The sequence below is a fragment of the Argopecten irradians genome, chromosome 3 (assembly GCF_041381155.1).
Source record: "Argopecten irradians isolate NY chromosome 3, Ai_NY, whole genome shotgun sequence".
Lineage (NCBI taxonomy): Eukaryota > Metazoa > Mollusca > Bivalvia > Pectinida > Pectinidae > Argopecten > Argopecten irradians.
Window position 1 is genome coordinate 67,105,873 of NC_091136.1, and position 27,761 is coordinate 67,133,633.

Genomic DNA, 27,761 nt, shown 5'->3' on the forward strand with positions numbered 1-27,761 from the left:
GGATGAAATCCGAGAATTTTTTTATTTCCCCACGTGACCTAAACGTCATGGTATGTTTTGGTTCCTGCCAGCTGACACCCAGGAAACTAGATCATTGAAGAAAAAAAGATTTGGATTCCTAATTTCTGATAACATTTTATGCGAACGACGAGCATCATCAAAATCGCTATTATAATTTCTGCAACCTTGCTTGAAAAATAATCGACGAAGTGGTTGGATTGGGCGGTTATCGAGTGAGGTGGGCAATTGATGAGGTCATACTGTGTTTCTCATTCCCACTGTTACTCATGATCACAATAACATACTTATGCTAATGTATAAATGAAATACATGACGATGTTTACTTTTCGTTTTCTTCATTTGAATGACGCCTAAAATCGGATATATAACGATACCATTGTATGTTGTGTTTACAATTAGAAATGACAATATCTCGTCTGATATGAGGAACAGCTGATGGGGGCCGAGTCAGCTATCGTGACCATACATGTACATGTGTAGATTAGGATCACATGGTCACAAGTATCGACTCTGTGTCCTTCTCTTCTTCTATTTATATATCAGGAAACTATAGACTTATTCATATAAACACGTAAGTTCAATGAATAAAAAAATCGGCCAAAAAACAACAACAAAACCAAACAAAAACATGTGCATGTGTTCTACATTGCAGTATGTTACTATAAATAGACTGAACAATATTCGAGACAAAAAGCGTCATTCCTATAGGAGATTTCAGAAAAGATGGCGTGACGTCACAGAAAGTTTACATCCGGGTCCTCAAAGGTACAAACGCAGTATGGCGACTAATAAAAACAATAACAGATACGTACATCCCTGCTACACAATCGATACGTTGACATAAGTAACACTTTCATACTTGCAAATTCTGATTTTAAAATGGTTTCTTATTGTTTCAGAGGTTACAGACATTTATATTTTTATATTTACAATTGTTTATTGCTAAATATATTTGTGTAGATTTAGTGTTGAAGCCAGCTTGCGAAGCGGTGCCGGGCCGTCACACGTACCCGGTTTTTGTTCACATGTAGAAATCCATGTTGTGAAAAAGTTATGGATAGATAATTGATTTCAATGTATCATATTTATGTTATACATGAAGACTATTTAATATAAATACAACGAAATGTGAACCACCTGGACTCGTGCCCCGAAACGTTATATATAGCGTCACGGTACGTAAAACTCTTCATTCAACCACCTGGCCAGACCACGACCGCTCGTGCATGGCTTCGCTGGTTGATCACCTCGGGCCACAGCCAATAGTTGGGAAATTAATAATATTAATACGTAACTACCAACACATATACATTTCGTTATTTACCTTCAATATCCTGTTTTAAAGGAATGGTAATAAACCACTGTTACACATAAATGCAGATGTTTGTGTACGTACACAGTATGGCTGCCAATATCTCAAAAAATAAAATGGTGATGTCGTTCAATTTCATGCTGTAGAGCTTAATTTTATTTTTAAGTCACTTTTATTCCATGTACCGCTATTTGAAGTCCCAAATTGAAGTGATATTACTTTTAAATAATTTGAATACATGTTAGATATATAGCTACATTGTAGATCGTAGTACTATAAATGCCGACCAGGACACATTGCGCACGGCTTCGAGAATCCTAAAATACGCGAAGTTTTGTTTAAAAATATGATAAAAAGTAACTATTAAATGACTCATTTGAATGTCATAAATTAAATTCCAATATTTCTGACGAAAAAGGTATCCAGAATACATAATTTTGTGACTCTGAAAAATAACGAAATTCGGGATCTCGGCAGTACTGTACGTAATGGCTGCCGTGCGCTTGGGGTAATCTACGAAGGCAAATTTTAATTTGGTCATAATCACACATCGTAAGGTGTTTTAACAAGTAAGACTTAGCAAACATTAATCGCTTATTAAAATGTCAATATAATATTTTGGGAAACTTGGAATTTAATTTGTAATTTCGGTCAATTTTGTAATATCTGTCAATGTTCATACGTAGATCTAATGGCGACCGTGTTTTTTTCTCGTGGCGGTCGAAAATGGAGTATAAACGGAGTAAAATGTATGAACACCAGATGTTTATATCTAAATACTATTGTTAAATATTTTCATTTACACATTTTAAAATTAAAATAACGCAATAGTTCTCAGATTGTCGTACTATTTATTACAATAAAATGTAAACAAACATCGCAAGCGGCTGTGTTCCCACTATGTTTATGTGTACATATACGGAGTTGTACCTTTGAGCGCCCGGATGTACCTTTGTGTGACGTCATCGCCATCTTTTCTGAAATCTCCTATAAGCACCCCTCTTCCTGTTTTAGTCTTCAATTTTACTTACTTCGAATTAAATGCAGACTGAAACATGAAAAGGTGTTGGTTCGTTTTCAAACTGATTTATGTCTAATAACTTTGCAGATTAAATTTATATAAGGCTTGTCAAAAATGGGCTTGTCAAAATTTGTTTCTTTTATATAAGTGTCCCCTTATTTGATCAATTTTTTATATAAGTGTCCCCTTATTTGATCAATTTTTTATATAAGTGTCCCCTTATTTGATCAATTTTTTATATAAATGTCACCTTATTTGATCAATTTTTTATATAAGTGTCCCCTTATTTGATCAATTTTTTATATAAGTGTCCCCTTATTTGATCAATTTTTTATATAAGTGTCCCCTTATTTGATCAATTTTTTATATAAGTGTCCCCTTATTTGATCAATTTTTTATATAAGTGTCCCCTTATTTGATCAATTTTTTAAGTGCCCTTGGTACTTATTGGGTCAGACCAGTACAATGTATTGATTAACGGATTCCAACTTTATCTAGACCAGTACAATGTATTGATTAACGGATTCCAACTTTATCTAGACCAGTACAATGTATTGATTAACGGATTCCAACTTTATCTAGACCAGTACAATGTATTGATTAACGGATTCCAACTTTATCTAGACCAGTACAATGTATTGATTAACGGATTCCAACTTTATCTAGACCAGTACAATGTATTGATTAACGGATTCAGTCTGTGTACATTATATATATTCTTTATATTCTTGGTTTTAGGTGTGTAGCATAAGTACTATATATAAAACCATATGGAAGTTTTATACTTTTTTTTTCTCTGTTTTTTACCTGCTTAGAAAGAATGGGTCGTATCTTCCTGAGACATATAGGAGGAACACGTCTATTTTCTTGTGCTAGCTGTGACACATCCCTTACCAACAGGGCAGAACTCATATCTACACGATTCACAGGTAGGGCATTGTATGCAGCTTATTATATAAATATGTATCTGAAAATAATAAGTTTCATTTGAAATTTGAATCTAAAATATACAGGTACATACACAATATATGTATTTACAATATTTAAAATGTCTTCAAAACAACCAAAAAAAATATACATATTAACACTTTTCCTAAATGAAATTAATCAAATTTTGAACAACATTTTTAATATTTTATAAAACTTGCCTTTTCTCAATAACAATTCAAATGTGATAATTTCTCTCCAAAATTTTATTGAAAAAATACTACATATAAACATATTACTTAATATATATGTGTATATCATACATATAATTAAGTGAAAACATAATGTCATCACTATAACCTAATGTCAGTGTTTTTCCTGGGTATTTTGGGAAATTGCCACCTGGTGAAAATAGGGATTTTTTTTGCGATAAAAGTAGGAAATGAACAATTTAAACAGTGTTTATGGAAATTTTGGAAAAGGTAGAAATAGACAATTATGCTTCTCTAAGAATCAAGTGTAAGAATGGATATTAAAATACGAGCTTCAGACTTGGGATTTACGGAATTGTTTAGTTTCGTCGTACAAAATACGCGTCAACTCACTGATTTGGGAAATTTAGACATAGATTTGGGAAAAAATAACAAGAAATACAATTGGGAATGGGGCCTTATTTCGGCCCCAAATATATAGGCAGGAAAAACAATGAATGTAGTACCAAAACCCATTACTTCCATCTCACTTTCAATTCCCTCATCCCCAAATTCACATATACATACATTGTACGTACTGCCAGGCACTAGCAACTAGCACATAGTATTGACAAGTTATCTCCCCATCCTTTACATTTTGCCCCACTGACTGTTTAAACCGTTGCCTGGGTTACCCATTAAATAACTAAGTTGCACATTACAGTAATCACAAGTTATCTCCCTTCCTCTACATTTCACCCCTCTGACTGTTTAAATGTTAACTGTTGCCTGGGTTACCCATTAAATAACCAACTAGCACATTACAGTAATTACAAGTTATCTCCCTTCCTCTACATTTCACCCCTCTGACTGTTTAAATGTTAACTGTTGCCTGGGTTACCCATTAAATAACTAAGTTGCACATTACAGTAATCACAAGTTATCTCCCTTCCTCTACATTTCACCCCTCTGACTGTTTAAACGTTAACTGTTGCCTGGGTTACCCATTAAATAACTAAGTTGCACATTACAGTAATCACAAGTTATCTCCCTTCCTCTACATTTCACCCCTCTGACTGTTTAAACGTTAACTGTTGCCTGGGTTACCCATTAAATAACCAACTAACACATTACAGTAATCACAAGTTATCTCCCTTTCTCTACATTTTACCCCTCTGACTGTTTAAACGTTAACTGTTGCCTGGGTTACCCATTAAATAACTAAGTTGCACATTACAGTAATTACAAGTTATCTCCCTTCCTCTACATTTCACCCCTCTGACTGTTTAAATGTTAACTGTTGCCTGGGTTACCCATTAAATAACCAACTAACACATTACAGTAATCACAAGTTATCTCCCTTCCTCTGATTAAAATACAGATCCTTATTATCACTACGTTTGATATGAGGATCTGACAACATCCCATTAGGGGTCACGTCAGGATGACCTTTGGAAATGGCCAATCAAATTGGCACTGCCAGAATCTTGACTGGGGACGAACTAGTTTGAAAAAGCTGTCCGAATTATTTTCGTGTACGTAGTCATCTCGCCCAAAGTGCACAACAATGCTAAATGTATATGCTAATACTGGGACGAAATGGCGTTAACAATTCACTTAGAAATGTGTAGAAAATGTATTTGATCTGGAGTACAACGTGGTAAAAGGTCATCCGAACGTGACCCCATATCGGATATTGTCAGATCCTATATTGAACGGAGTGGTTATAAGGATCTGTATTTCAATCAGATTGGTTATCTCCCTTCCTCTACATTTCACCCCCATGACTGTTTAAGCGTTAATTGTGGCCTGGGTTACCCATTGACGGATCGCCAGCTGTCAATCAAACCGCACGTGACTTTGTATTTTGTATTGTGTGTGCTACGATGTTTGCTCCGACATTGAATAGAAACATGTGCGTTTGTGAGCATGAGGCATGGCTATATTACACCTGGCGATCGGTCAATTAAATAACCAACTAACACATTACAGTAATCACAAGTTATCTCCCTTCCTCTACATTTCACCCCTCTGACTGTTTAAGCGTTAATTGTTGCCTGGGTTACCCATTAAATAACCAACTAACACATTACAGTAATCACAAGTTATCTCCCTTCCTCTACATTTCACCCCTCTGACTGTTTAAATGTTAACTGTTGCCTGGGTTACCCATTAAATAACCAACTAACACATTACAGTAATCACAAGTTATCTCCCTTCCTCTACATTTCACCCCTCTGACTGTTTAAATGTTAACTGTTGCCTGGGTTACCCATTAAATAACCAACTAGCACATTACAGTAATTACAAGTTATCTCCCTTCCTCTACATTTCACCCCTCTGACTGTTTAAATGTTAACTGTTGCCTGGGTTACCCATTAAATAACTAAGTTGCACATTACAGTAATCACAAGTTATCTCCCTTCCTCTACATTTCACCCCTCTGACTGTTTAAACGTTAACTGTTGCCTGGGTTACCCATTAAATAACTAAGTTGCACATTACAGTAATCACAAGTTATCTCCCTTCCTCTACATTTCACCCCTCTGACTGTTTAAATGTTAACTGTTGCCTGGGTTACCCATTAAATAACCAACTAACACATTACAGTAATCACAAGTTATCTCCCTTCCTCTACATTTCACCCCTCTGACTGTTTAAATGTTAACTGTTGCCTGGGTTACCCATTAAATAACCAACTAGCAAATTACAGTAATTACAAGTTATCTCCCTTCCTCTACATTTCACCCCTCTGACTGTTTAAATGTTAACTGTTGCCTGGGTTACCCATTAAATAACTAAGTTGCACATTACAGTAATCACAAGTTATCTCCCTTCCTCTACATTTCACCCCTCTGACTGTTTTAAACGTTAACTGTTGCCTGGGTTACCCATTAAATAACTAAGTTGCACATTACAGTAATCACAAGTTATCTCCCTTCCTCTACGTTTCACCCCTCTGACTGTTTAAACGTTAACTGTTGCCTGGGTTACCCATTAAATAACTAAGTTGCACATTACAGTAATTACAAGTTATCTCCCTTCCTCTACATTTCACCCCTCTGACTGTTTAAATGTTTACTGTTGCCTGGGTTACCCATTAAATAACCAACTAACACATTACAGTAATCACAAGTTATCTCCCAATCTGATTAAAATACAGATCCTTATTATCACTACGTTTGATATGAGGATCTGACAACATCCCATCCATTAGGGGTCACGTCAGGATGACCTTTGGAAATAGCTAATCAAATTGGCACTGCCAGAATCTTGACTGGGGACGAACTAGTTTGAAAAAGCTGTCCGAATTATTTTCATGTACGTAGTCATCTCGCCCAAAGTGCACAACAATGCTAAATGTATATGCTAATACTGGGACGAAATGGCGTTAACAATTCACTTAGAAATGTGTAGAAAATGTATTTGATTAAGAGTACACGTGGTAAAAGGTCATCCGAACGTGACCCCATATCGGATATTGTCAGATCCTATATTGAACGGAGTGGTTATAAGGATCTGTATTTCAATCAGATTGGTTATCTCCCTTCCTCTACATTTCACCCCCATGACTGTTTAAGCGTTAATTGTGGCCTGGGTTACCCATTGACGGATCGCCAGCTGTCAATCAAACCGCACGTGACTTTGTATTTGTATTGTGTGTGCTACGATGTTTGCTCCGACATTGAATAGAAACATGTGCGTTTGTGAGCATGAGGCATGGCTATATTACTCCTGGCGATCGGTCAATTAAATAACCAACTAACACATTACAGTAATCACAAGTTATCTCCCTTCCTCTACATTTCACCCCTCTGACTGTTTAAGCGTTAATTGTTGCCTGGGTTACCCATTAAATAACCAACTAACACATTACAGTAATCACAAGTTATCTCCCTTCCTCTACATTTCACCCCTCTGACTGTTTAAGCGTTAATTGTTGCCTGGGTTACCCATTAAATAACCAACTAACACATTACAGTAATTACAAGTTATCTCCCTTCCTCTACATTTCACCCCTCTGACTGTTTAAACGTTAACTGTTGCCTGGGTTACCCATTAAATAACCAACTAACACATTACAGTAATTACAAGTTATCTCCCTTCCTCTACATTTCACCCCTCTGACTGTTTAAACGTTAACTGTTGCCTGGGTTACCCATTAAATAACTAAGTTGCACATTACAGTAATCACAAGTTATCTCCCTTCCTCTACATTTCACCCCTCTGACTGTTTAAATGTTAACTGTTGCCTGGGTTACCCATTAAATAACCAACTAACACATTACAGTAATCACAAGTTATCTCCCTTCCTCTACATTTCACCCCTCTGACTGTTTAAATGTTAACTGTTGCCTGGGTTACCCATTAAATAACCAACTACTAACACATTACAGTAATCACAAGTTATCTCCCTTCCTCTACATTTCACCCCTCTGACTGTTTAAATGTTAACTGTTGCCTGGGTTACCCATTAAATAACCAACTAACACATTACAGTAATCACAAGTTATCTCCCAATCTGATTAAAATACAGATCCTTATTATCACTACGTTTGATATGAGAATCTGACAACATCCCATCCATTAGGGGTCACGTCAGGATGACCTTTGGAAATAGCTAATCAAATTGGCACTGCCAGAATCTTGACTGGGGACGAACTAGTTTGAAAATGTCCGAATTATTTTCATGTACGTAGTCATCTCGCCCAAAGTGCACAACAATGCTAAATGTATATGCTTACTAGGACGAAATAGCGTTAACAATTCACTTAGAAATGTGTAGAAAATGTATTTGATTAAGAGTACACGTGGTAAAAGGTCATCCGAACGTGACCCCATATCGGATATTGTCAGATCCTATATTGAACGGAGTGGTTATAAGGATCTGTATTTCAATCAGATTGGTTATCTCCCTTCCTCTACATTTCACCCCCATGACTGTTTAAGCGTTAATTGTGGCCTGGGTTACCCATTGACGGATCGCCAGCTGTCAATCAAACCGCACGTGACTTTGTATTTTGTATTGTGTGTGCTACGATGTTTGCTCCGACATTGAATAGAAACATGTGCGTTTGTGAGCATGAGGCATGGCTATATTACACCTGGTGATCGGTCAATTAAATAACCAACTAACACATTACAGTAATCACAAGTTATCTCCCTTCCTCTACATTTCACCCCTCTGACTGTTTAAACGTTAACTGTTGCCTGGGTTACCAATTAAATAACCAACTAACACATTACAGTAATTACAAGTTATCTCCCTTCCTCTACATTTTACCCCTCTGACTGTTTAAATGTTAACTGTTGCCTGGGTTACCCATTAAATAACCAGCTAACACATTACTGGTTTGCCCGTTGTCAGTATAATATGACAGATGGGGTTTGCTGGCCAGTGTCTCTGGCAGTATGCTTCAGTGAAATAGCAGGGGAGGTCATCCTTAAATGACACTAGCTGTCAGGGAAAGTCGTTTTTTAAATAACACTAGCTGTCAGGGGAGGTCAGTCCTTCAATGACACTAGCTGTCAGGGGAAGTCGTTCTTAAATGACACTAGCTGTCAGGGGAAGTCGTTCTTAAATGACACTAGCTGTCAGGGGAGGTCAGTCCTTAAATGACACTAGCTGTCAGGGGAAGTCGTTCTTAAATGACACTAGCTGTCAGGGGAGGTCAGTCATTAAATGACACTAGCTGTCAGGGGAAGTCGTTCTTAAATGACTCTAGCTGTCAGGGGAAGTCGTTCTTAAATGACACTAGCTGTCAGGGGAGGTCAGTCCTTTAATGACACTAGCTGTCAGGGGAGGTCGTCCTTAAATGACACTAGCTGTCAGGGGAGGTCAGTCCTTAAATGACAATTGCTGTCAGGGGAAGTCGTTCTTAAATAACACTAGCTGTCAGGGGAAGTCGTTCTTAAATGACACTAGCTGTCAGGGGAGGTCAGTCCTTAAATGACACTAGCTGTCAGGGGAAGTCGTTCTTAAATGACACTAGCCGTCAGGGGAAGTCATTCTTAAATGACACTAGCTGTCAGGGGAAGTCGTTCTTAAATGACACTAGCTGTCAGGGGAGGTCAGTCCTTAAATGACACTAGCTGTCAGGGGAGGTCAGTCCTTAAATGACACTAGCTGTCAGGGGAGGTCGTCCTTAAATGACACTAGCTGTCAGGGGAGGTCAGTCCTTAAATGACACTAGCTGTCAGGGGAGGTCAGTCCTTAAATGACACTAGCTGTCAGGGGAGGTCAGTCCTTAAATGACACTAGCTGTCAGGGGAGGTCATCCTTAAATGACACTAGCTGTCAGGGGAGGTCAGTCCTTAAATGACACTAGCTGTCAGGGGAGGTCAGTCCTTAAATGACATTAGCTGTCAGGGGAGGTCAGTCCTTAAATGACACTAGCTGTCAGGGGAGGTCATGCCTTAAATAACACTAGCTGTCAGGGGAGGTCGTTCTTAAATGACACTAGCTGTCAGGGGAGGTCAGTCCTTTAATGACACTAGCTGTCAGGGGAAGTCGTTCTTAAATGACACTAGCTGTCAGGGGAGGTCAGTCCTTAAATGACACTAGCTGTCAGGGGAGGTCGTCCTTAAATGACACTAGCTGTCAGGGGAGGTTGTCCTTTAATGACACTAGCTGTCAGGGGAAGTCGTTCTTAAATGACACTAGCTGTCAGGGGAGGTCAGTCCTTAAATGACACTAGCTGTCAGGGGAGGTCGTCCTTAAATGACACTAGCTGTCAGGGGAGGTTGTCCTTTAATGACAATTGCTGTCAGGGAAAGTCGTTTTTAAATAACACTAGCTGTCAGGGGAAGTCGTTCTTAAATGACACTAGCTGTCAGGGGAGGTCAGTCCTTAAATGACATTAGCTGTCAGGCGAAGTCGTTCTTAAATGACACTAGCCGTCAGGGGAAATCGTTCTTAAATGACACTAGCTGTCAGGGGAAGTCGTCCTTAAATGACACTAGCTGTCAGGGGAGGTCAGTCCTTAAATGACACTAGCTGTCAGGGGAGGTCAGTCCTTAAATGACACTAGCTGTCAGGGGAGGTCAGTCCTTAAATGACACTAGCTGTCAGGGGAGGTCAGTCCTTAAATGACATTAGTTGTCAGGAGTGGCAGTCCTTTAATGACACTAGCTGTCAGGAGAGGTTGTCCTTAAATGACACTAGCTGTCAGGGGAGGTCAGTCCTTAAATGACATTAGCTGTCAGAGGAAGTCAGTCCTTAAATGACACTAGCTGTCAGGGGAGGTCCGTCCTTAAATGACACTAGCTGTCAGGAGAGGTTGTCCTTAAATGACACTAGCTGTCAGGGGAGGTCAGTCCTTAAATGACACTAGCTGTCAGGGGAGGTCAGTCCTTAAATGACACTAGCTGTCAGGGGAGGTCAGTCCTTAAATGACATTAGTTGTAAGGAGTGGCAGTCCTTTAATGACACTAGCTGTCAGGAGAGGTTGTCCTTAAATGACACTAGCTGTCAGGGGAGGTCAGTCCTTAAATGACATTAGCTGTCAGAGGAAGTCAGTCCTTAAATGACACTAGCTGTCAGGGGAGGTCAGTCCTTAAATGACACTAGCTGTCAGGAGATGTTGTCCTTAAATGACACTAGCTGTCAGGGGAGGTCATCCTTAAATGACACTAGCTGTCAGAGGAGGTCGTCCTTAAATGACACTAGCTGTCAGGGGAGGTCAGTCCTTAAATGACACTAGCTGTCAGGGGAGGTCAGTCCTTAAATGACACTAGCTGTCAGGGGAGGTTGTCCTTAAATGATACTTGCTGTCAGGGGAGGTCATCCTTTAATGACACTAGCTGTCAGGGGAGGTCAGTCTTTAAATGACACTAGCTGTCAGGGGAGGTCGTTCTTAAATGCCACTAGCTGTCAGGGGAGGTCAGTCCTTAAATGACACTAGCTGTCAGGGGAGTTTATCCTTTAATGAAACTAACTGTCAGGGGAGGTTATCCTTTAATGAAACTAACTGTCAGGGGAGGTCATCCTTAAATGACACTAGCTGTCAGGGGAGGTCGTCCTTAAATGACACTAGCTGTCAGGGGAGGTCATCCTTAAATGACACTAGCTGTCAGGGGAGGTCAGTCCTGAAATGACACTAGCTGTTAGGGGAGGTCAGTCCTTAAATGACACTAGCTGTCAGGGGAGGTCATCCTTAAATAACACTAGCTGTCAGGGGAGGTCATCCTTAAATGACACTAGCTGTCAGGGGAGGTCAGTCCTGAAATGACACTAGCTGTTAGGGGAGGTCAGTCCTGAAATGACACTAGCTGTCAGGGGAGGTCAGTCCTTAAATGATACTAGCTGTCAGGGGAGGTCAGTCCTTAAATGACACTTGCTGTCAGGGGAGGTCGTCCTTAAATGACACTAGCAGTCAGGGGAGGTCGTCCTTAAATGACACTAGCTGTCAGGGGAGGTCAGTCCTTAAATGACACTAGCTGTCAGGGGAGGTCATCCTTAAATGACACTAGCTGTCAGGGGAGGTAGTCCTTAAATGACAATAGCTGTCAGGGGAGGTCAGTCCTTAAATGACACTAGCTGTCAGGGGAGGTCGTCCTTAAATGACACTAGCTGTCAGGGGAGGTCAGTCCTTAAATGACACTAGCTGTCAGGGGAGGTCATCCTTAAATAACACTAGCTGTCAGGGGAGGTCAGTGCCTAAATGACACTAGCTGTCAGGGGAGGTCATCCTTAAATGACACTACATGTCAGGGGAGGTCATCCTTAAATGACACTAGCTGTCAGGGGAGGTCGTCCTTAAATGACACTAGCTGTCAGGGGAGGTCGTCCTTAAATGACACTAGCTGTCAAGGGATGTCGTCCTTAAATGACACTAGCTGTCAGGGGAGGTCGTCCTTAAATGACACTAGCTGTCAGGGGAGGTCATCCTTAAATGACACTAGCCGTCAGGGGAGGTCAGTCCTTAAATGACACTAGCTGTCAGGGGAGGTTAGTGTTTCCCACAGGAAAAAAAGGGCATGGTGCTGGGTTTTGAAAAGGGCACTTTGACCGCGATAAATAACCATCAGAGGGGCACAAAGGTTATATCGACGACTTCCAATACAAGGGAAAATCTTCAAAACTGTCATGTTGTTTATTTAATTCTGGTTCAACTTAATATCATTTAAATGCTTTAAACTCTCTGAGTTGCTAAGTAATATAAGGACATTTATTTAATTATTCTGAGTGAACAGAATGATTTTGGAAATTATAATCTGCCGATCATATGATCATGACTATAATGGATTCACAAGAAAGATCTAAATTTCATTTATATCAATTAAAAATATGGGAAAAATACAAAATGTATTCCTTTATTTCAATCCAATTACCTTTATTTTAATATATATCTTTATTGAAATATTAAAAATACTGTATTGAATTGAATAAGATAACATGTTTCATAATATTGGATATTTAATTAAAATAATGTTCTAAATTTACAAGCACTAAATTAAGAAAATACAGATAATTGTTAGAGTACTGTAGTATTAAAAATATTTAAATTCAATCTGATAGAGAAAAAAGTTGATTTCTTTTTAATTTGATTTATTTTAATTACTTTGCAATTAATAATTTTATTATTATTAATATATATTTTCTAAAAAAAATCACATGGAAATTCTAAAAAGATAATACCGTTTTCATTTTTAAAAACGTGAATATTAGTAAAAATCCTGAAATTCGATACCTCCGGATCTACTTTTACAATACACCCAAAATGGCGGCCATTACGATTGCAAAGCCTGTGACATCCATCAGATATAGTATTAGATAGGCCTATTAAACATTAAAAACGTGAGTAAATCATTTACAATTGTAAGCAGTATTTGTTTTTGAAGTAATGCTCACTAGCTGTAGTCATAAAACTTATTGAAAGGCCAGCTGATTGTTTTCTAGGCTGCCGATCGGCTGCTTGACTTCAGCTTACGTAATACACAGACCTGAAAGTGACACCACAAGCCAAGGTGGAAATAGCCCAAGGCTGTTAGTTAGGGCCACTGGGGTGTTGGTCAGAGGGTCAGGGAGTGGTCACACCTCTTTTGTTTACTTAATTATCAAGCCACTGCCTGGTATTTTGGTAGTTTAGTAAAAGTGTACTGGGGACAAACAGGGCAGCAGGGCGTTAGGTTATAGGGGCATGGCGTCAGGTAAAAAGGGCACGGCGCGGCGCCATGCTAATCGGGGCTGTGGGAAACACTAGAGGTCATCCTTAAATGACACTAGCTGTCAGGGGAGGTCATCCTTAAATGACACTAGCTGTCAGGGGATGTCGTCCTTAAATGACACTAGCTGTCAGGGGAGGTCAGTCCTTAAATGACACTAGCTGTCAGGGGAGGTCATCTTTAAATGACACTAGCTGTCAGGGGAGGTCATCCTTAAATGACACTAGCTGTCAGGGGAGGTCGTCCTTAAATGACACTAGCTGTCAGGGGAGGTCATCCTTAAATGACACTAGCTGTCAGGGGAGGTTGTCCTTAAATGACACTAGCTGTCAGGGGAGGTTGTCCTTAAATGACACTAGCTGTCAGGGGAGGTCCTCCTTAAATGACACTAGCCGTCAGGGGAGGTCGTCCTTAAATGACACTAGCTGTCAGGGGAGGTCAGTCCTTAAATGAAACTAGCTGTCAGGAGAGGTTGTCCTTAAATGACACTAGCTGTCAGGGGAGGTCATCCTTAAATGACACTAGCTGTCAGGGGAGGTTGTCCTTAAATGATACTTGCTGTCAGGGGAGGTCATCCTTAAATGACACTAGCTGTCAGGGGAGGTCAGTCTTTAAATGACACTAGCTGTCAGGGGAGGTCGTTCTTAAATGCCACTAGCTGTCGGGGAGGTCGTCCTTAAATGACACTAGCTGTCAGGGGAGGTCGTCCTTAAATGACACTAGCTGTCAGGGGAGGTCATCCTTAAATGACACTAGCTGTCAGGGGAGGTCAGTCCTGAAATGACACTAGCTGTCAGGGGAGGTCATCCTTAAATGACACTAGCTGTCAGGTGAGGTCAGTCCTTAAATGACACTAGCTGTCAGGGGAGGTCAGTCCTTAAATGACACTAGCTGTCAGGGGAGGTCATCCTTAAATGACACTAGCTGTCAGGGGAGGTCAGTCCTTAAATGACACTAGCTGTCAGGGGAGGTTGTCCTTAAATGACACTAGCTGTCAGGGGAGGTCATCCTTTAATGACACTAGCTGTCAGGGGAGGTCAGTGCTTAAATGACACAAGCTGTCAGGGGAGGTCGTCCTTAAATGACACTAGCTGTCAGGTGAGGTCAGTCCTTAAATGACACTAGCTGTCAGGGGAGGTCAGTCCCTAAATGACACTAGCTGTCAGGGGAGGTCATCTTTAAATGACACTAGCTGTCAGGGGAGGTCATCCTTAAATGACACTAGCTGTCAGGGGATGTCGTCCTTAAATGACACTAGCTGTCAGGGGAGGTCAGTCCTTAAATGACACTAGCTGTCAGGGGAGGTCATCTTTAAATGACACTAGCTGTCAGAGGAGGTCATCCTTAAATGACACTAGCTGTCAGGGGAGGTCATCCTTAAATGACACTAGCTGTCAGGGGAGGTCGTCCTTAAATGACACTAGCTGTCAGGGGAGGTCATCCTTAAATGACACTAGCTGTCAGGGGAGGTTGTCCTTAAATGACACTAGCTGTCAGGGGAGGTTGTCCTTAAATGACACTAGCTGTCAGGGGAGGTCGTCCTTAAATGACACTAGCCGTCAGGGGAGGTCGTCCTTAAATGACACTAGCTGTCAGGGGAGGTCAGTCCTTAAATGAAACTAGCTGTCAGGAGAGGTTGTCCTTAAATGACACTAGCTGTCAGGGGAGGTCATCCTTAAATGACACTAGCTGTCAGGGGAGGTTGTCCTTAAATGATACTTGCTGTCAGGGGAGGTCATCCTTAAATGACACTAGCTGTCAGGGGAGGTCAGTCTTTAAATGACACTAGCTGTCAGGGGAGGTCGTTCTTAAATGCCACTAGCTGTCGGGGAGGTCGTCCTTAAATGACACTAGCTGTCAGGGGAGGTCGTCCTTAAATGACACTAGCTGTCAGGGGAGGTCATCCTTAAATGACACTAGCTGTCAGGGGAGGTCAGTCCTGAAATGACACTAGCTGTCAGGGGAGGTCATCCTTAAATGACACTAGCTGTCAGGTGAGGTCAGTCCTTAAATGACACTAGCTGTCAGGGGAGGTCAGTCCTTAAATGACACTAGCTGTCAGGGGAGGTCATCCTTAAATGACACTAGCTGTCAGGGGAGGTCAGTCCTTAAATGACACTAGCTGTCAGGGGAGGTTGTCCTTAAATGACACTAGCTGTCAGGGGAGGTCATCCTTTAATGACACTAGCTGTCAGGGGAGGTCAGTGCTTAAATGACACAAGCTGTCAGGGGAGGTCGTCCTTAAATGACACTAGCTGTCAGGTGAGGTCAGTCCTTAAATGACACTAGCTGTCAGGGGAGGTCAGTCCCTAAATGACACTAGCTGTCAGGGGAGGTCATCTTTAAATGACACTAGCTGTCAGGGGAGGTCATCCTTAAATGACACTAGCTGTCAGGGGAGGTCGTCCTTAAATGACACTAGCTGTCAGGGGAGGTCAGTCCTTAAATGACACTAGCTGTCAGGGGAGGTCATCCTTAAATGACACTAGCTGTCAGGGGAGGTCGTCCTTAAATGACACTAGCTGTCAGGGGAGGTCGTCCTTAAATGACACTAGCTGTCAGGGGGAGGTCGTCCTTAAATGACACTAGCTGTCAGGGGAGGTCATCCTTAAATGACACTAGCTGTCAGGGGAGGTTGTCCTTAAATGACACTAGCTGTCAGGGGAGGTCCTCCTTAAATGACACTAGCCGTCAGGGGAGGTCGTCCTTAAATGACACTAGCTGTCAGGGGAGGTCAGTCCTTAAATGAAACTAGCTGTCAGGAGAGGTTGTCCTTAAATGACACTAGCTGTCAGGGGAGGTCATCCTTAAATGACACTAGCTGTCAGGGGAGGTTGTCCTTAAATGATACTTGCTGTCAGGGGAGGTCATCCTTAAATGACACTAGCTGTCAGGGGAGGTCGTTCTTAAATGCCACTAGCTGTCGGGGAGGTCGTCCTTAAATGACACTAGCTGTCAGGGGAGGTCGTCCTTAAATGACACTAGCTGTCAGGGGAGGTCGTCCTTAAATGACACTAGCTGTCAGGGGAGGTCATCCTTAAATGACACTAGCTGTCAGGGGAGGTCAGTCCTGAAATGACACTAGCTGTCAGGGGAGGTCATCCTTAAATGACACTAGCTGTCAGGTGAGGTCAGTCCTTAAATGACACTAGCTGTCAGGGGAGGTCAGTCCTTAAATGACACTAGCTGTCAGGGGAGGTCATCCTTAAATGACACTAGCTGTCAGGGGAGGTCAGTCCTTAAATGACACTAGCTGTCAGGGGAGGTTGTCCTTAAATGACACTAGCTGTCAGGGGAGGTCATCCTTTAATGACACTAGCTGTCAGGGGAGGTCAGTGCTTAAATGACACAAGCTGTCAGGGGAGGTCGTCCTTAAATGACACTAGCTGTCAGGTGAGGTCAGTCCTTAAATGACACTAGCTGTCAGGGGAGGTCAGTCCCTAAATGACACTAGCTGTCAGGGGAGGTCATCCTTAAATGACACTAGCTGTCAGGGGAGGTCAGTCCTTAAATGACACTAGCTGTCAGGGGAGGTTGTCCTTAAATGACACTAGCTGTCAGGGGAGGTCAGTGTTTAAATGACACTAGCTGTCAGGGGAGGTCAGTGCTTAAATGACACAAGCTGTCAGGGGAGGTCGTCCTTAAATGACACTAGCTGTCAGGGGAGGTCAGTCCATAAATAACACTTGCTGTCATGGGAGGTCATTCTTAAATGACACTAGCTGTCAGGGGAGGTCAGTGCTTAAATGACACTTGCTGTCAGGGGAGGTCATCCTTAAATGACACTAGCTGTCAGGGGAGGTTGTCCTTAAATGACACTTGCTGGCAGGGGAGGTCAGTCCTTAAATGACACTAGCTGTCAGGAGAGGTTGTCCTTAAATGACACTAGCTGCCTGGGGAGGTCAGTCCTTAAATGACATTAGCTGTCAGGAGTGGTCATGCTTAAATGACACTAGCTGTCAGGGGAGGTTGTCCTTAAATGACACTAGCTGTCAGGGGAGGTCGTCCTTAAATGACACTAGCTGTCAGGGGAGGTCAGTCCTTAAATGACACTAGCTGTCAGGGGAGGTCAGTCCTTAAATGACACTAGCTGTCAGGGGAGGTCAGTCCTTAAATGACACTAGCTGTCAGGAGAGGTTGTCCTTAAATGACACTAGCTGTCAGGGGAGGTCATCCTTAAATGACACTAGCTGTCAGGGGAGGTCAGTCCTTAAATGGCACTAGCTGTCAGGGGAGGTCAGTCCTTAAATGACATTAGTTGTAAGGAGTGGCAGTCCTTTAATGACACTAGCTGTCAGGAGAGGTTGTCCTTAAATGACACTAGCTGTCAGGGGAGGTCAGTCCTTAAATGACATTAGCTGTCAGGAGTGGTCATGCTTAAATGACACTAGCTGTCAGGGGAGGTTGTCCTTAAATGACACTAGCTGTCAGGGGAGGTCGTCCTTAAATGACACTAGCTGTCAGGGGAGGTCAGTCCTTAAATGACACTAGCTGTCAGGGGAGGTCAGTCCTTAAATGACACTAGCTGTCAGGGGAGGTCAGTCCTTAAATGGCACTAGCTGTCAGGGGAGGTCAGTCCTTAAATGACATTAGTTGTCAGGAGTGGCAGTCCTTTAATGACACTAGCTGTCAGGAGAGGTTGACCTTAAATGACACTAGCAGTCAGGGGAGATCAGTCCTTAAATGACATTAGCTGTCAGAGGAAGTCAGTCATTAAATGACACTAGCTGTCAGGGGAGGTCCGTCCTTAAATGACACTAGCTGTCAGGGGAGGTTGTCCTTAAATGACACTAGCTGTCAGGGGAGGTCAGTCCTTAAATGACACTAGCTGTCAGGGGAGGTCAGTCCTTAAATGACACTAGCTGTCAGGGGAGGTCAGTCCTTAAATGACACTAGCTGTCAGGGGAGGTCAGTCCTTAAATGACACTAGCTGTCAGGAGAGGTTGTCCTTAAATGACACTAGCTGTCAGGGGAGGTCAGTCCTTAAATGACATTAGCTGTCAGAGGAAGTCAGTCCTTAAATGACACTAGCTGTCAGGGGAGGTCAGTCCTTAAATGACACTAGCTGTCAGGAGATGTTGTCCTTAAATGACACTAGCTGTCAGGGGAGGTCATCCTTAAATGACACTAGCTGTCAGAGGAGGTCGTCCTTAAATGACACTAGCTGTCAGGGGAGGTCAGTCCTTAAATGACACTAGCTGTCAGGGGAGGTCAGTCCTTAAATGACACTTGCTGTCAGGGGAGGTCGTCCTTAAATGACACTAGCAGTCAGGGGAGGTCAGTCCTCTTAAATGACACTAGCTGTCAGGGGAGGTCGTCCTTAAATGACACTAGCTGTCAGGGGAGGTCAGTCCTTAAATGACTCTAGCTGTCAGGGGAGGTCAGTCCTTAAATGACACTAGCTGTCAGGGGAGGTCATCCTTAAATGACACTAGCTGTCAAAGGAGGTCGTCCTTAAATGACACTATCTCTCAAGGGAGGTCGTCATTAAATGACACTAGCCTTCAGGGGAGGTCATCCTTAAATGACACTAGCTGTCAGGGGTGGTCAGTCCTTAAATGACACTAGATGTCAGGGGAGGTCGTCCTTAAATGACACTAGCTGTCAGGGGAGGTCAGTCCTTAAATGACACTAGCTGTCAGGGGAGGTCAGTCCTTAAATGACACTAGCTGTCAGGGGAGGTCAGTCCTTAAATGACACTAGCTGTCAGGGGAGGTTGTCCTTAAATGACACTAGCTGTCAGGGGAGGTCAGTCCTTAAATGACACTAGCTGTCAGGGGAGGTCAGTGCTTAAATGACACAAGCTGTCAGGGGAGGTCGTCCTTAAATGACACTAGCTGTCAGGGGAGGTCAGTCCTTAAATGACACTAGCTGTCAGGGGAGGTCAGTCCTTAAATGACACTAGCTGTCAGGGGAGGTCAGTCCTTAAATGACACTAGCTGTCAGGGGAGGTCAGTCCTTAAATGACACTAGCTGTCAGGGGAGGTTGTCCTTAAATGACACTAGCTGTCAGGGGAGGTCAGTCCTTAAATGACACTAGCTGTCAGGGGAGGTCAGTGCTTAAATGACACAAGCTGTCAGGGGAGGTTGTCCTTAAATGGCACTAGCTGTCAGGGGAGGTCAGTCCATAAATAACACTTGCTGTCAGGGGAGGTCGTCCTTAAATGACACTAGCTGTCAGGGGAGGTCAGTCCTTAAATGACGCTAGCTGTCAGGGGAGGTCAGTCCTTAAATGGCACTAGCTGTCAGGGGAGGTCAGTCCTTAAATGACACTAGCTGTCAGGGGAGGTCAGTCCTTAAATGACATTAGTTGTCAGGAGTGGCAGTCCTTTAATGACACTAGCTGTCAGGAGAGGTTGTCCTTAAATGACACTAGCTGTCAGGGGAGGTCAGTCCTTAAATGACATTAGCTGTCAGAGGAAGTCAGTCCTTAAATGACACTAGCTGTCAGGGGAGGTCCGTCCTTAAATGACACTAGCTGTCAGGAGAGGTTGTCCTTAAATGACACTAGCTGTCTGGGGAGGTCAGTCCTTAAATGACACTAGCTGTCAGGGGAGGTCAGTCCTTAAATGACACTAGCTGTCAGGGGAGGTCAGTCCTTAAATGACATTAGTTGTAAGGAGTGGCAGTCCTTTAATGACACTAGCTGTCAGGAGAGGTTGTCCTTAAATGACACTAGCTGTCAGGGGAGGTCAGTCCTTAAATGACATTAGCTGTCAGAGGAAGTCAGTCCTTAAATGACACTAGCTGTCAGGGGAGGTCAGTCCTTAAATGACACTAGCTGTCAGGAGATGTTGTCCTTAAATGACACTAGCTGTCAGGGGAGGTCATCCTTAAATGACACTAGCTGTCAGAGGAGGTCGTCCTTAAATGACACTAGCTGTCAGGGGAGGTCAGTCCTTAAATGACACTAGCTGTCAGGGGAGGTCAGTCCTTAAATGACAATTGCTGTCAGGGGAGGTTGTCCTTAAATGATACTTGCTGTCATGGGAGGTCATTCTTAAATGACACTTGCTGTCAGGGGAGGTCGTCCTTAAATGACACTAGCTGTCAGGGGAGGTCAGTCCTTAAATGACTCTAGCTGTCAGGGGAGGTCAGTCCTTAAATGACACTAGCTGTCAGGGGAGGTCATCCTTAAATGACACTAGCTGTCAAAGGAGGTCGTCCTTAAATGACACTATCTCTCAAGGGAGGTCGTCATTAAATGACACTAGCCTTCAGGGGAGGTCGTCCTTAAATGACACTAGCTGTCAGGGGTGGTCAGTCCTTAAATGACACTAGATGTCAGGGGAGGTCGTTCTTAAATGATACTAGCTGTCAGGGGAGGTCTTCCTTGAATGACACTAGCTGTCAGGGGAGGTCAGTCCTTAAATGACACTAGCTGTCAGGGGAGGTCATCCTTAAATGGCACTAGCTGTCAGGGGAGGTCAGTCCTTAAATGACACTAGCTGTCAGGGGAGGTCAGTCCTTAAATGACACTAGCTGTTAGGAGAGGTTGTCCTTAAATGACACTAGCTGCCTGGGGAGGTCAGTCCTTAAATGACATTAGCTGTCAGGAGTGGTCATGCTTAAATGACACTAGCTGTCAGGGGAGGTTGTCCTTAAATGACACTAGCTGTCAGGGGAGGTCGTCCTTAAATGACACTAGCTGTCAGGGGAGGTCAGTCCTTAAATGACACTAGCTGTCAGGGGAGGTCAGTCCTTAAATGACACTAGCTGTCAGGGGTGGTCATGCTTAAATGACATTAGTTGTCAGGAGTGGCAGTCCTTTAATGACACTAGCTGTCAGGAGAGGTTGTCCTTAAATGGCACTAGCTGTCAGGGGAGGTCAGTCCTTAAATGCCATTAGCTGTCAGAGGAAGTCATTCCTTAAATGACACTAGCTGTCAGGGGAGGTCGTCCTTAAATGACACTAGTTGTCAGGGGAGGTCGTACTTAAATGACACTAGCTGTCAGGGGAGGTGGTCCTCAAATGACACTAGCTGTCAGGGGAGGTCTTCCTTAAATGACGCTAGCTGTCAGGGGAGGTCAGTCCTTAAATGACACAAGCTGTCAGAGGAGGTCGTCCTTAAATGACACTAGCTGTCAGAGGAGGTCGTCCTTAAATGACACTAGCTGTCAGGGGAGGTCAGTCCTTAAATGTCACTAGCTGTCAGGGGAGGTTGTCCTTAAATGGCACTAGCTGTCAGGGGAGGTCAATCCTTTAATGACACTAGCTGTCAGGAGTGGCAGTCCTTTAATGACACTAGCTGTCAGGGGAGGTCATCCTTAAATGACACTAGCTGTCAGGGGAAGCCAGTCCTTAAATGACACTAGCTGTCAGGGGAGGTCATCCTTAAATGACACTAGCTAACAGGGGAGGTCAGTCCTTAAATGACACTAGCTGTCAGGGGAAGTCAGTCCTTAAATGACACTAGCTGTCAGGGGAGGTCGTCCTTAAATGACACTAGCTGTCAGGGGAGGTCAGTCCTTAAATGGCACTAGCTGTCAGGGGAGGTTGTCCTTAAATGACACTAGCTGTCAGGGGAGATCAGTCCTTAAATGACACTTGCTGTCAGGGGAGGTCATCCTTAAATGACACTAGCTGTCAGGGGAGGTCGTCCTTAAATGACACTAGCTAACAGGGGAGGTCAGTCCTTAAATGACACTAGCTGTCACGGGAAGCAGTCCTTAAATGACACTAGCTGTCAGGGGAAGTCAGTCCTTAAATGAAAATAACACTAGCTGTCACGGGAGGCAGTCCTTAAATGACACTAGCTGTTAACAGGACATAAATGAAATGATATAGTAATCACCCCTTATCTCCCCTTCTTCTACATTCTAACTGACCATTTTATTGCCAACTCCATTACCCATTAACTAACATTACATTGATATAAAAATTTAATCTTGATCTGTTTATGAATGCTATGTTTATGCATTGACTACCCACTTCATAACAGCACAATTATTATAATTCACTCATTTAGTTTATTTATGAAAGAATGCTGGATAACAGTATGAATTTGATTGTCACTGAAATATATGTACCTCACCATGTTCTTTTTTCCTTCTAAATAGGTGCAACTGGACGAGCTTTCCTGTTCAACAAAGTTGTAAACCTGAACTACAGTGAGGTACAGGACCGTGTGATGTTGACCGGACGACACATGGTCCGTGACGTGTCCTGTAAGAACTGTGATGCCAAGCTGGGATGGATCTATGAGTTTGCCACAGAAGACAATCAACGTTACAAGGAAGGCAGGGTAATCCTGGAGCGTGCTCTCGTAACAGAGAGTGAGGGATTTGAAGAGCATATTGGACATGATAGTTGAACTTTTCCTTCTCCACTTTCTGTAAATAGCACCTGACTGTGATGTGTCATGCACAGCAGAATGATACTGATCCAGGGCACGATAGTTATGCAAATCCATGATGTCTTCTTTGATTGGCCATTTATCTTGGCGATGTTTGCTGCTATCATGGTATGGAAGCCCCATCAGTGATTGGTTGGTAGATATGTACAGCCGTACATATTGATCACACCCATTACTAGTGCTTGTACTGGTCCAAAGGTCACAGGTTAAGGGCAGAGGTCAGCAGTACTGCTGAAAGCTCATATTTAGTATCAGTTTGTAGTTCTAGAGAAAGAACTTAAAAATATAAATATAACCTCCATTAAGGGAAGGATATTGTGTGGGGGATTTAGGGGTTTTTGTTTATGATATATAACTTCCTAGGTTTGGTTTGTGAGGGTTTTTATTTTGTCTTATCTTATTGTAGCATGCATTTGTATAAGGACTAGATGGTCTTGTGCTAATAACCATGGCTACAGAAACAGGATTTATGTAGTCCTAACCCTTGGGTATCTTTACCAAATGATGTGTAGCTTGTTTCACTTTATATTGATAATCAAACCCCCAGAGTTCACTTTATACTGAAGTTATAATAATCAAGCCCCCAGAGTTCACTTTATACTGAAGTTATAATAATCAATCCCCCAGAGTTCACTTTATACTGAAGTTATAATAATCAAGCCCCCAGAGTTCACTTTATACTGAATTTATAATAATAAAGCCCCCAGAGTTCACGTTATACTGAAGTTATAATAATCAAGCCCCCAGAGTTCAGAATTTATTGTTTGTATTAGTTGTATAATGGGACATAATTTACTGGTACTAAGGTTTCAGTTTTTCCTCCCAACCTGGTCCCTGCCACACCCATTTTATCACTACTTTCTGTATACACAAACATATTTGTGTGTGATAGGTATTTTGGTTTTAGGGATGTGCCAGATTTAGGTAAGCTGATTTTTTTCTGGTGGTTAGGAAAGATTTATAGTAATTAACTGTTACAAAATAAATCAGATACACAGGTACAGTTATAAAACATGGTCAATAGGAAAGAGCTTGCTTGTTTGTCATACATTTTTGTATTTGGTGAAAAACATCAAGAAGAATATTTTGATGACATTGTAGGCTAAAAACTTTGATTTAATCATGTAAGTTATGATTGATTAGCAACAGTTTTAAGTGTATGGCCATAATTACATTTTTCTGTTTTATGTATACATATATTTATATATATTCATTTAATGATATAATGTTTATTTTGTTCACCAACATTCGTTGGAAATGTTTTTCTTATGATTTGTTTATTTTGTGTAGAACATTTGTTTTAGAACATGATATATTTGTATACAATTTCTAGGATATATAACATGTAGCTTGGATAGACAGTTTTACTGGAAATTTACTTAATTACACAATAGTCACAGTACTGAATATTTCTTATTTCCCCCATTGTTGTTAGATATTTTGTTCTGAAGCGAACTGTTACACAATGTATTTGACAAAAAACATCAATATATAATATAAGCCAGTGCTGGTATTTCTTGCTAACTCTTTGCTCCCAGAAAAAAAAAATCACAAAAATAATCTTTATGTTATGTGTAGGAAGTGTCTGAGTTTGGTCAGAACCACAAGTGTATAATCAGTCTCGGATGTCAATAAGGCTAACCTGTTGTCTAAGTTTGGTCAGAACCACAAGTGTATAACCAGTCTTGTATGTCAATAAGGCTAACCTGTTGTCTGAGTTTGGTCAGAACCACAAGTGTATAATCTGTCTTGTATGTCAATAAGGCTAACTTGTTGTCTGAGTTTGGTCAGAACCACAAGTGAATAATCAGTCTCGGATGTCAATAAGGCTAACTTGTTGTCTGAATTTGGTCAGAACCACAAGCGTATAATCAGTCTCGGATGTCAATAAAGCTAACTTGTTGATTGAGTTTGGTCAGAACCACAAGTGTATAACCAGTCTTGTATGTCAATAAGGCTAACCTGTTGTCTGAGCTTGGTCAGAACCACAAGTGTATAATCAGTCTTGTATGTCAATAAGGCAAACCTGTTGTCTGAGTTTGGTCAGAACCACAAGTGTATAATCAGTCTCGGATGTCATTAAGGCTAACTTGTTGATTGAGTTTGGTCAGAACCAAAAGTGTATAATCAGTCTTGTATGTCAATAAGGCTAACCTGTTGTCTTAGTTTGGTCAGAACCACAAGTGTATAATCAGTCTCGGATGTCATTAAGGCTAACTTGTTGTCTGAGTTTGGTCAGAACCACAAGTGTATAATCAGTCTCGGATGTCAATAAGGCTAACTTGTTGATTGAGTTTGGTCAGAACCACAAGTGTATAATCAGTCTCGGATGTCATTAAGGCTAACTTGTTGCCTGAGTTTGGTCAGAACCACAAGTGTATAACCAGTCTTGTATGTCAATAAGGCTAAATTGTTGTCTGAGTTTGGTCAGAATCACAAGTGTATGATGAGTCTTGTATGTCAATAAGGCTAACCTGTTGTCTGAGTTTGGTCAGAACCACAAGTGTATAATCAGTCTCGGATGTCATTAAGTCTAACTTGTTGTCTGAGTTTGGTCAGAACCACAAGTGTATAATCAGTCTCGGATGTCAATAAAGCTAACCTGTTGTCTGAGTTTGGTCAGAACCACAAGTGTATAATTAGTCTTGTATGTCAATAAGGCTAACTTGTTGTCTGAGTTTGGTCAGAACCACAAGTGTATAATCAGTCTTGTATGTCAATAAGGCTAACCTGTTGTCAGAGTTTGGTCAGAACCACAAGTGTATAATCAGTCTCGGATGTCAATAAGGCTAACCTGTTGTCTGAGTTTGGTCAGAACCACAAGTGTATAATCAGTCTCGGATGTCAATAAGGCTAATCTGTTGTCTGAGTTTGGTCAGAACCACAAGTGTATAATCAGTCTCAGATGTCAATAAGGCTAACCTGTTGTCTGAGTTTGGTCAATACCACAAGTGTATAATCAGTCTTGTATGTCAATAAGGCTAACCTATTGTCTGAGTTTGGTCAGAACCACAAGTGTATAATCAGTCTCGGATGTCATTAAGGCTAACTTGTTGATTGAGTTTGGTCAGAACCAAAAGTGTATAATCAGTCTTGTATGTCAATAAGGCTAACCTGTTGTCTTAGTTTGGTCAGAACCACAAGTGTATAATCAGTCTCGGATGTCATTAAGGCTAACTTGTTGATTGAGTTTGGTCAGAACCACAAGTGTATAACCAGTCTTGTATGTCAATAAGGCTAACCTGTTGTCTGAGCTTGGTCAGAACCACAAGTGTATAATCAGTCTTGTATGTCAATAAGGCAAACCTGTTGTCTGAGTTTGGTCAGAACCACAAGTGTATAATCAGTCTCGGATGTCATTAAGGCTAACTTGTTGATTGAGTTTGGTCAGAACCAAAAGTGTATAATCAGTCTTGTATGTCAATAAGGCTAACCTGTTGTCTTAGTTTGGTCAGAACCACAAGTGTATAATCAGTCTCGGATGTCATTAAGGCTAACTTGTTGTCTGAGTTTGGTCAGAACCACAAGTGTATAATCAGTCTCGGATGTCAATAAGGCTAACTTGTTGATTGAGTTTGGTCAGAACCACAAGTGTATAATCAGTCTCGGATGTCATTAAGGCTAACTTGTTGCCTGAGTTTGGTCAGAACCACAAGTGTATAACCAGTCTTGTATGTCAATAAGGCTAAATTGTTGTCTGAGTTTGGTCAGAATCACAAGTGTATAATGAGTCTTGTATGTCAATAAGGCTAACCTGTTGTCTGAGTTTGGTCAGAACCACAAGTGTATAATCAGTCTCGGATGTCAATAAGGCTAACTTGTTGTCTGATTTTGGTCAGAACCACAAGTGTATAATCAGTCTCGGATGTCAATAAGGCTAACCTGTTGTCTGAGTTTGGTCAGAACCACAAGTGTATAATTAGTCTTGTATGTCAATAAGGCTAACTTGTTGTCTGAGTTTGGTCAGAACCACAAGTGTATAATCAGTCTTGTATGTCAATAAGGCTAACCTGTTGTCAGAGTTTGGTCAGAACCACAAGTGTATAATCAGTCTCGGATGTCAATAAGGCTAACCTGTTGTCTGAGTTTGGTCAGAACCACAAGTGTATAATCAGTCTCGGATGTCAATAAGGCTAATCTGTTGTCTGAGTTTGGTCAGAACCACAAGTGTATAATCAGTCTCAGATGTCAATAAGGCTAACCTGTTGTCTGAGTTTGGTCAATACCACAAGTGTATAATCAGTCTTGTATGTCAATAAGGCTAACCTGTTGTCTGAGTTTGGTCAGAACCACAAGTGTATAATCAGTCTCAGATGTCAATAAGCCTAACTTGTTGTCTGAGTTTGGTCAGAACCACAAGTGTATAATTAGTCTTGTATGTCAATAAGGCTAACTTGTTGTCTGAGTTTGGTCAGAATCACAAGTGTATATTCAGTCTCCAATGTCAATAAGGCTAACCTGTTGTCTGAGTTTGGTCAGAATCACAAGTGTATAATCAGTCTCAGATGTCAATAAGGCTAACCTGTTGTCTGAGTTTGGTCAGAACCACAAGTGTATAATCAGTCTCCAATGTTAATAAGGCTTACCTGTTGTCTGAGTTTGGTCAGAATCACAAGTGTATAATCAGTCTTGTATGTCAATAAGGCTAACCTGTTGTCTGAGTTTGGTCAGAACCACAAGTGTATAATCAGTCTTGTATGTCAATAAGGCTAACCTGTTGTCAGAGTTTGGTCAGAACAACAAGTGTATAATCAGTCTTGTATGTC

General features: G+C 41.7%; 1 protein-coding gene across 2 annotated transcripts; it reads left to right on the top strand.

Moving 5' to 3' along the window:
- The first annotated feature begins 33 nt into the window (after positions 1-33).
- On the top strand, positions 34-27,704 carry LOC138319397 (protein yippee-like 5). Of its 2 annotated transcripts, none has more exons than XM_069262498.1 (3): positions 34-238; positions 3,170-3,283; positions 22,700-27,704. In XM_069262498.1, the coding sequence occupies exons 2-3, from the start codon at positions 3,175-3,177 to the stop codon at positions 22,951-22,953; spliced, it is 363 nt and encodes a 120-aa protein (XP_069118599.1). In that variant the 5' UTR covers positions 34-238; positions 3,170-3,174; the 3' UTR covers positions 22,954-27,704. The 2 variants fall into 2 exon arrangements, with proteins under 2 accessions (XP_069118599.1, XP_069118600.1); XM_069262499.1 differs by lacking the exon at positions 34-238 and adding an exon at positions 258-592.
- The last annotated feature ends 57 nt before the right edge of the window (positions 27,705-27,761 follow it).